Source organism: Entamoeba invadens, assembly GCF_000330505.1.
Source record: "Entamoeba invadens IP1 unplaced genomic scaffold scaff_1105074724931, whole genome shotgun sequence".
In the NCBI taxonomy this organism is placed as follows: Eukaryota; Evosea; order Mastigamoebida; family Endamoebidae; genus Entamoeba; species Entamoeba invadens.
In genome coordinates this window covers 140,152-151,105 of record NW_004443563.1, presented here as the reverse complement: position 1 = coordinate 151,105, position 10,954 = coordinate 140,152, and the positions used below count along the sequence as shown (strand labels likewise).

The 10,954-nt window shown below is 31.1% G+C and overlaps 3 protein-coding genes across 3 annotated transcripts; all 3 read right to left on the bottom strand.

Annotated features, from left to right (window-relative positions):
* Positions 1–287: 287 nt before the first annotated feature.
* On the bottom strand, positions 288–1,199 carry EIN_123270 (hypothetical protein; the record flags this gene model as incomplete). The annotated part of the gene is made up of 1 exon (XM_004259069.1): positions 288–1,199. One exon carries the CDS (start codon positions 1,197–1,199, stop codon positions 288–290), a length of 912 nt encoding a protein of 303 aa, XP_004259117.1.
* A 1,818-nt stretch (positions 1,200–3,017) lies between these two features.
* Positions 3,018–9,532, bottom strand: EIN_123260 (protein serine/threonine kinase, putative; the record flags this gene model as incomplete). Its single annotated transcript, XM_004259068.1, has 2 exons — positions 3,018–8,946; positions 9,480–9,532. The coding sequence occupies 2 exons, from the start codon at positions 9,530–9,532 to the stop codon at positions 3,018–3,020; spliced, it is 5,982 nt and encodes a 1,993-aa protein (XP_004259116.1).
* Positions 9,533–10,881: 1,349 nt separating this feature from the next.
* Positions 10,882–10,916, bottom strand: EIN_123250 (Hypothetical protein; the record flags this gene model as incomplete). Its single annotated transcript, XM_004259067.1, has 1 exon — positions 10,882–10,916. A coding segment is annotated over one exon (35 nt), but the record flags the coding sequence as incomplete, so codon positions are not given.
* Between the last annotated feature and the right edge of the window lie 38 nt (positions 10,917–10,954).

Here is a 10,954-nt window from a genome sequence, read left to right as displayed (position 1 = left end):
CTATCTTATTATTCATAATTGTTAGTCGAGAATGAGATTTGTATATAGAATATCATTTGTTATGAACAAACAATTATCGTTTTAATTATAAACGAACTATATATAAACTATATATAAACTATAAAATAATATACATTTAGAACTAGTTTGATAAAATATGACAAATAACTAACACACAACATTACAAAAATACTTGTCAGAACTAACGACGGTTTAACAAGACATAGAAACAAGGAATTGGAAATATTAAATTAATTTTAAGCCGTGAATCATGTTTGGGTTGGAACTTATTTAAATTGTAACACACAAATGCGGGTGGCAACAAACCTTTTTGGGAAACACGTCCCATTCAGTTCGAGTGGTGCAAGATTTTCGAAGTGTTGATCAACTTCGAAACAATAGCTTTCGGGAAGAAAGGGTTTTGCGATCACGAGATTATCCCTCTCGCACCCCACTTGGAACAAAGAAGTGCCGCTCTTATTCAATTTAATACCACACGCCTCTCCCCGATTGGGTACCCACTTTTTGCAATAAGAAAAGGGTCCTTTCTTGAATGTGAACAAAAACAATTCTTCATCAACCACAAAGTCCTCGATTTTATCAATAGCGTTCTTGAGAAACACTCCAAATACACTTCCGTAGTCATCGAAACATAAAAGGTAAGTGTTTGTCGAGCCAAAAATCTTATTAGTGAATATAGCGTTTGACAGGGTTTCATATTTTGAAGAGTCAAATATGAGTTTGTACTTCTGTAAGTTTGCCCATGCACTCATCTGCGTCAAGTTCTTCTTGATAATATCATCTTGCTCTGCTTTGCTCATATCCATTTTTTTCATCACTGAGAAGATCGTCTTTTTGTCGCTTTTTGAAGTTTTCGGAGACATCTGTTTTGAGCCGGACTTCATCGCCTCCAATTCCTCAGACCGATGCAAAAAAGCTTCTTTGGCTTCGCTCGAGTTCTTCTCCTCTTCGGTGCCGAGCATGAAGTTGTTGACTTCCTCCTTCTTCATCACATCGACGATATTGTTTAAATCATTTTTGATTACTTCTGCATTGTATTGCTCTTTGATACAGATGTCCTCTAGTGAACTTTGGATGTCTTTTAATAAACTTAGTGTTGTGTTAGCTTCATTTAAGTACACTTCTTTTTGAGTCAATTCTGCATACAGTGTGTCATATGACATGTTCAATTTTTGCATAGTGACTGTATAATTTTCACTTGTCTTCTGTACATTCGTTTCCAACGAAAAGTTCCACGTGTTATCCGTCTTTGTGTTTATTGGTGTGTTTGTGTTTTGTTCTTGAAGATATATTTGCACGTTTGGGAGTTCGTCTTTGAAAATTAGAAATGGAGCGTTTGAAAATAACTGTTTCATTGTTTTTTAAGTTTGTAATGCGATATTTCAAAGTCCCAATCATCACCTCCTCTCGATTTTAATTTTTTGAATAAATGTATCACCTTTTTTGTGATGAATAGATTTTTGGCAAAGAACGCAAAAATCGTGTGTTTTATTTTACTTTTCTTTTTACTTTTAAAATGTAGTTTTAAAACTATAAAATTGGCAAATCATGTTATACACCAAATCGTATGCTATGCCATTTATCTACAATTGATTTATAAAATAAATAAAAATAAATAAAATTATAATAAAATAATGATTATTTTAACAAATAAAAACACTTGAATTATTGATCAGCATTTTTAATAGTTGTTTTTATTAATTATTTTATGTTTATTCTTTATTATTTTTTTGTTCGATATAATTTAATAATACTTTATATCAATATATATTTATTTGATAGATAATATATTATCAATTATATAATATATTTTATATAATTGATAATAATATAAAAGTTATTATTTTTAATTATAATGTTGTTATAAATAAAAAAAACAGATACAGTGTTCATTGGTTTCAAATCGATAATATTTTTTAATAAATCGATTATGTTTTTATATATATCGACAGTATTTTTTATAGTTTATATTGTATTTAATGAATTATATTACTTTTAATGAAATAGACTGTTTTTTTTATAAATTATATAGCATTTGATGAAAGTGATTATATTTGTTATAAATTATATGGCATTTTTCTAATTTATACAACATTTTTAGTAAAATCAATAGTTTTTTTCTAAAATATATAGGATTTTTGATAACTTATATAACTTTTGTTTGAAAATATTTTGCTTTTTTTACAAATTATTAGATATTCCCGAATATTAGGAATAAAAATACACATAATAAGCAAGTTATTATTTGTTAAAAATACTTAATATGTAACTATATTTATACTATTATATAACTACGTTTTAATCTATTCTTATTTAGAACCTCTTCACAAATAGGATATTTTTTAACATAATTATGTATATTTAAATAACGGGCAAAAAATAATATCATGCAATTAGATTATATCGACAGAAGAGATCCAGGAGCAAGAAACGACTATCATGAAAATGCACCATTATCCTCGCAAGAGCAACCTGTACAACCTATAATGTTGCCCCTTCAAGAAATATTAACATTTTATATGATAGTAGTTATATAATAATATAAATATAGTTACATATTAAGTATTTTTAACAAATAATAACTTACTTATTATGTGTATTTTTATTCCTAATATTCGGGAATATCCAATAATTTGTAAAAAAAGCAAAATATTTTCAAACAAAAGTTATATAAGTTATCAAAAATCCTATATATTTTAGAAAAAACTATTGATTTTACTCAAAATGTTGTATAAATTAGAAAAATGCCATATAATTTATAACAAATATAATCACTTTCATTAAATGCTATATAATTTATAAAAAACACAGTCTATTTCATTAAAAGTAATATAATTCATTAAATACAATATAAACTATAAAAAATACTGTCGATATATATAAAAACATAATCGATTTATTAAAAAATATTATCGATTTGAAACCAATGAACACTGTAAAATTTTTTATATGAAAAAAATAATTTATTGATAAATCAAAATGTGGAAAGTAAAAAGTTAATTAAAAGTGATGTCAGTAAACAAATTAACAATAGTAGTAGCATCGATTCTTTTACTTATATCTTGTGCCCAACACTTTTGAATGATATCAAAAAATTCTTGAGGCATATTATCTTTCTTTTCAACTCGTTTACCATTAATCACAAACTCGGCTATTTTCCATGGAAATCTAAATTGATGTTTAGAGTATGCCTGACACCACCCAATACATTCATACATAGTCACTCCAAACGAGTAGATATCTGCTGGCTTTTTGTATTTGTCTTTTTTAAGTATTTCAGGCGCCATATAGACTGGAGTTCCAATACCTTTTGTGAAAGTCATGTTAGTCATCAACAGATTCACATTTCTCGCACTTCCAAAGTCAGTCAGTTTTGCTATAACTTTGTCGTCAATATTCAATGATATAACCAAAATGTTGTCTGGTTTGATGTCTCTGTGTAATATCCCATTTTCATGCAAATACAAAATACCTTTTGCTGCATCTATCATCATTTTAATTCGCAACTTTATATCAATGTCTTCTCTCTTTTTGTGTTTAATTAAGTCTTGTAAAGAACCATATTGTGCAAATTCAGTGACCATACACACTTTGTTGGGAATGAAAACAGCGCCATAGAAGTGGACGATATATTCACTTCGGAACTTATCCAACATATTTACCTCATTTTCAAACTCTATCATTACATTGTCATCTTCTTCACCACTTAGTTTCATCTTCTTAATTGCAACTGTATTACCTCTGAATGTTCCTTTGAATACAACACCAAATGAACCTTCACCAATTTGACTAAATTCTTCAAGTTCTCTGTAATTTAATTTTGTTGATTGTTCTGTGGTTACATTAACAGTTACACTTGTTGTGATTTGTTGTCCATTTGTGATATCAAGTGCAATAACTGCTACTTTATCATTGATCTGACATGAACACAGTGGCGTGATAAAGATCTCAAACTCACAAGCCTCACCTTTGTGGAGTGTAACAAGAGAAGGTTCACTTCTGATTGTGTAATAATCGCACCCATTCATCACGCTCAGTTGAACTTTCATGTTGTGTTTTGATGTGTTACCAATACATATTAAGTCTCTCGTCTCTTTGTCAACGGGAATAAACTCGTTATTTTCTAAATCAAATTTCAATATTTCTTTGTTGGTACAAAGAGAATCACATAAAGAAAACATTGGAATATTAGATCGCTTCATATTAAATGTACACACTTTTTTATCAACTTTGTGTTGAATACGCTTTTGATGAATTCTCAGTGTTAAGTAAACAAGTAAAAATAATAGGAATATCATGATAAAAATTAATGCAACAGGTATTCCAATAACCATTCCATAATTCGTCTTAGAAACACAACTCTCACCATCATCAGAGACTTTGTTACTCCCTTCACATGAAGTACACTTCGAGTTGTCTGCTGATGTACAATGTGTTACAGTGCGATAATCGACACAACTTCCTTTCAATAGAATTTTATCGACTCCACACGATAAACATTTTTCACTGTTTACACAGGTCGCACAACTCTTTTTGCATGAGAAACAGCGTCCATTTTGTAAAAAGAAAGACTCATTACAAAGTATACACCCTTCGAGATTTGATTGTAAACAGTTTGAGAGTGTAGTGTTTGATGAACATAATTTGTTTGATTCACTTGCAATTTTGATGTAGCCATCTTTACACGACAAACACTCGTCTTTCTTCAAACACATATCACACGACTCGTCACACGCATCACAATCTTTCTCGACTTTGAAATACCCAACTTTGCAAATAGCACACCCTCCACCAGTTGGTAATGGTACTTCACACCTATTGGCCAATTCACCAAGTGTTTGGCATTTCATAGACAAGTCAAGGAAGTATCCACTGTTACATGTGGTGCAATATGTTGCATTGTAGCAACTCAAACAGTCATTCACACACTTCTCACAACTGTTTTTGTTCAGGTAATATCCATTTGGACATCGCTGACACCCTTTGTTGTTTCGTGTCAAACAGTCGACTTCTTCTTGTGTTTTCAGTGCACTTTTCATGTTGTACACTGACGTCTTTGTTTCGTTGACTTTATTGAGATCGTCAAATTGTTCAGCACACATCCCATCTTTCATTTTGAATGCGTCTTGGCACTCAATGCATTTTGTTGTGTTGAGTGAGTAGTATTTGCAGTGCAACTCAACATCCGTTTTTGTGCAGAAGTCGTACTTGCCTTCAATGTTCTTTGTGTCAACTTGGTAATACCCAGCCTCACACTGCGCACACCCACTCTGATTTGTGCGTTTACAATTGACTTGTTCTTTGTTTACACACCGATTAGCGCTGTACATCAAGTAATTCACTTTGCATATTTGACACGTTCCTCCAACACAGATATCACAGTTTTCAGTCTCGCATTTCGAACACTTTCCTTTGCTAATTTCCATGTCATTTTCTTTGCATTGGAAACACAGCCCATCGACAACTGAATTGCATTGCGTATCGGTGGTGCACGCCATCTGTTGTACATCAAAGATTTTTAAATCACCACATGTCAAATACTTGTTTTGAGTTGCACACACTGCATTTGATCCAACACAACTGTCACACGTGTTTTGATTTGTCAAATACGTTCCCGTTTTGCAACCAAAAACAACTCCATTTCTCACCAACCCATACACACTCTGTTGTTCACACACACCACCGTAGTTCAGAATAAAATTATCAACACATGTAATACACGTCGAAACACCCTTCTCTGATTTCTGGTATTTACAGCGATCCATTTGTGGTGTACATTTTGAGTTGATTGATATTTGGTCTGAACAGTCACACGAAGTTAAAGTTGGTGATTCACAACTACCAGATGATACAAATTTTGAGTTGGAAACAAAGAAAGTGTCACTGCAGTCCAGACAGCTTTCTTTGTTTTGTAAAATGTCACAGTTAATATTGTTCTTAACACAACTTGGGGTGCCTGTTGTGTTGTCAAAGTATTCATTCGATTGACACAATCCACATTTTGTGCCATTCAAAACGTAAGGGGAAATGCACAAGTTACATCTTGCTTTGCCAACAGCGATTGTATCACATGTGTTGCAATTGTCGATTGTGTTGTAACACTTTGAGCATGTTGTTTCGCTGAACTTGTATTCGCCAATCGGACAGCTTTCACAACCACCACTCTTCTGAATAAACGGATCTTTGCACGTCAAACACTTCTTTGCATCAGACGAACACGTGTTGCAATCTGGTATTGTGGAACACGCAACACATTTGCCAGATGTTTCATCTGGATAGAACCCAATTGCACACACTTTGCACTTTCTTAAAAAATCTGGCGAACAGGTGATGCAGTTTGTGTCAAATGAATTGCAAGCAACACACACTTTGCCTGGTGGGTCAGTGAAGACGTGGTTTGTAGTACAGCCTGTGCAGACACCAGTTGATGTGTTGCATTGCCCATTACATGTTGCGTCACACAGAGTGCATGTCCCATTTGTGTTTGGATACATCCCACTTTGACATATTGCACACTCTCTCTTATCACTAACACACTCAACACAGTTGGTGTCATAAGTTCTGCACGTGACACATTTGTTTGTGATTGGTAATGTTGGCACATACCCACTTGTGCACCCAGCACACACTCCAGTTGTCGTGTCGCACTTTCCACCACATGTTGCATCACAGCTCTGACACTTGTAGTCGCCAGATGTCTTCGGGTAATACCCTGCCTTGCAGACACTGCACTTCCTTGTTGAGTCTGATGCGCATGTGATGCAGTTGGCTTCAAATGTCGAACAGCTCTCACACTGGTCAGTCTTTGTGCTTTGAAACACGTAATTTGTATCACACTGGTTGCAAATCCCACTCGTTGGGTTGCATGCGCCAGATGCACAGTGCAACCCACACCCAACACACTTCCCACTTGTTGTGTTTGGACGAAGACCGCTTTTACATGTTGTACAAACACGACTTGAGTCATTAGAACACATCTCACAATTTGAATCAAAAGTGGAACACATCTCACATCGTATTGATATCGGTTCTGTGACAACCCAATTTGCTGTTGAACACTTTTTACAGTTACCATTTGTGGTGTCACAATCGGCACATGTTGAGTCGCATTCAATACATTGTCCAATATTTTGTCCTGATTGTGATGGATAAAAAGGTAATTTACATTCATTACATATTCGTGTATTATTTGTTGCACAGTTTATACATTTTGTGTCGAAATTAGAACATTCTTGACAAGTTGTTTGTGTTGGGTTATAAGGAACATAGCCACTCACGCATTTGGTACAAATTCCACTTGTTCCATCACAGTTGTCCAAACAGGTTGAATCACATTTGATGCAAGTCCCGTTACTTGCGGGTTTGTACTTATTGACACAAGTCAGACACTTTCTCTCCCCATTAAAAGCACATGATTTGCAATTGGGTTCAAATGTTTGACACGACTCACATTTGAGTGAATTTCTGTTGAGTGTCAGGACGTAATCGGAAATACACGAAGTACAATATCCAGTTATTGCATCACATTGACCATTGCATGTAATGTCACATAAAATACATTTATAAGGATATACAGTTTGTGGGTAATAACCAGCTTTACACTTGTTGCATTTTCTTGTTGTTTTTGAGCACATTTCGCAATTGGAATCAAAATCAGAACATAAACCACACTCTATGCCTGGAGTTGATGTTATTGTGTAATTGTCAGCACATGTCTGACATACTCCTGTATACGTGTTACACCCATTCGATTCACAAGTTGAAGAACATTTAGTACATTTGTAAGTAGTTAGAGAAGGATAATACCCAGTTTGACATTCATAACACCTTCTAAAAAAACTTGAATCACATGTTTTGCAATTTGTATCAAAAGAAGAACAAGATTCACATTCGGCGGTTTTGGGATTTTGGAACACGTAGTTTTGCTGGCATTGTGTGCACTCTGCACTTGTCGTGGAACACAGAGAACAAGTGTTAGGACACGTTACACAATTTCCTAATTGAAAATAAAACCCAGTTACACATTCCAAACAAACGTTTAAATTACATTGTGAACAATTTCCTCCGCATTCTAAACATTTACTATCCTTAATGTAATACCCATCAAAACATTTACTGCAAGTAGTATCTCTACAAGAAGAACATTCAACTAAACATGCAATACATTGATATTCATAGTACTGTTGTTCAACATTCCATATTCGTTTCCCATAAAAACCTTCTAAACATGTTTTTCCAAAACATCCTTTTTGGTCACAAGAAGAACAATTTTTACATTTTATACAAGAGTTCATATTTAAATAATATTCAACCGAACATGTTATACAAACTACTTGTTCTAACAAGAGATTACACGTGGAACATCCTTCTGGACAAACGTAACAAGTTTCATTGTATTTGTAAAAACCAACATAACAGCTTTCACACGTTTCACCAGAAATGCATGACTCACAACCATTTATACAATCCGCACACCCATCAATAGTCGTGTATCGTCTTATTTCACATTCATGACATTTCATATTATAAAAATAATACCCATTCAAACACATTTCACACGTATCTTCGTTATAACAATATATACATCCATTCATACAACCATCACAATCAGTACCGTTGTAATAAAAACCTTTTCTGCATTCATGGCAATTGTTTTCATAATAATATGGGTAAGAACTCGAACATCGATTGCAAATCCCTGCTGTTCCTTTTGAACCACCTACTCCATCATCACAGTTTTGAACAATACAATAACCATCCTTGTTTATAATGTTTTCATTATTTGAACCACACCACCAATACTGTCCTGTTGTCAAATTGTTCGCACATTGAACTATTTCACTGTTTGTTGTGTCATACATTGGGCTATACCCACAGTCAGGCGTTTTTTGTTTTTGCCGAATTTTTAATTTTAAAAACAGGGAACTAGTGTTAACTCTTTCCCATAAAAACACAATTTTTTTTCAAATAAGACTTTTACAAAAAAATGAAAAAAATTTTCGAAAATTTTACCAATTTTTGGACTAAAATCAAAGTTAATTGTTGTTTTTTGTAATTATAATTCTATTCGGTATTATAAGCAAATATTGTTTATTTTTATGTTTCCATTAAACAAAAATTATTTGAAACAAACACTAAAATAATAACAAATTTTTTTATTTAATCCAATAATATTTGATAAATTAGATGTTTTAACAATTGTTTTCAATAATTAATTAATATATCTTTGTTAAAAAAACAATTATTACAATTGTTAATATATTTTAATAAAAATCAATAGTTCGATAATACAGTTAATTTTTCAACAAAAATGAACTTAGAAAAAGATCGATAGACTTTTTGACAAAAAAATATTTGTTTTTAATTGATAATATATAGTATATAAACTATTAGAAAAAAACACAAAAACACGAAAATCATTTCATTCAATTATAAAAATACATAATGCAAATTAAAACAATATATTAATATTATTACACAAACTTAACCATTGATTATAATACATATACATAACATGTTTTTTACGAAACGAGTATCAAATTTTTCATAAAAAGTAACATTAAATTTTTTATTAGTTTATCAACATTAAATTTAATGAAAAGTGTATTAACAACTTATAAATTGTACATTTTATTTGTGTTAAAATACATATCAATTTAATGTAAATGATATTTATTTAAGAAAAAAAAATCGAGTTTCTTTCTGGCAAAAATTAATAAAAAATAATAAAACTCATAACACAATCGCCTTTTAAAAATACTAAAATATATTTTTGTTTTTTATTGATAAACAATTTTGACATGTGTAACCAAAAATAGGAAATAATGTTGTAATTATTTTTTAAATCATCTAATTGTTTATTCTATCTCTGTGTAAGCCACTTTTATTGGTCAAAATTACTCAATGATAGAATATTTACTGTAAGTTACAAAAGAATGAAAATGTTAAAAAGATAATGTTTTTAATTTCCCGATAATGAACACAAAAACGACACATCGTTTACTATAAATAATAGTCATTTGAAGAAAAATCCATACAATAGTTATAATAAAAAATGCTGAAAAGAAAAACTTTAAAATATTTTTAAATAGTTTTTCTGTGAAAACGTTGTCATATAAATAATCAAAAACCGAGCAAATGGAAATAAAAATCAACTTGAAGTTTAATTATTTTATTTTTCGAAAACAATTTATAAAAATATAAATGATTATTAATATTTTATGGTATGGTGATACAAAATAGCAATTATAACTAAAACAACAAAACAAATTAAGATTTATAAAATCCAATTATATGATTTATTCGATCATTAATAATTCTATATTTTAACAAGTTTAATAAATATTACAAATGTTGAAATTTAATAAACAATTTGTAAATTCGCAAATGAACAACAACCTCTTTTAAATTAGAGCCAGTCTTTTAACATTATCTTGTCTCAAACGTTATCTGGTGGGCAAAATAGCTTTAATTTTGTCTAAACATTAGGCATTAGGTAAACGTGAAAAAACCCGAAACAATTGGGATAAGTTTTTGGGACTGCTTCCCGAAATATTCCAATCTTTATGATCCAAAAGGTACCAAATAACATTTGAGACTAGATAACGTTAAAAGACTGATTATTTTTGTAAAATTTTAAAAAGTTTTTTGTTTTTCACAACAAGTTTATAATTTTAAATTTGGGGAACATTCAGATTTACACAAACTAATTTAAACATTGTAATTTATTTATAATATAACAGTAAGAAAATAATTCTATTGCTCATAAAAACAACGATGATACTAAATTATTTTGGATGATATTTATTTGTGTTATTTGTCTTTTTAAATAAGCAAATAACAACACTTATACTAATAATGTCACTCATTGCAAATTGAAGATAATGTACAAATAAACTCTAATGTAATTTTTTAAATGAAGATCGAACAATTA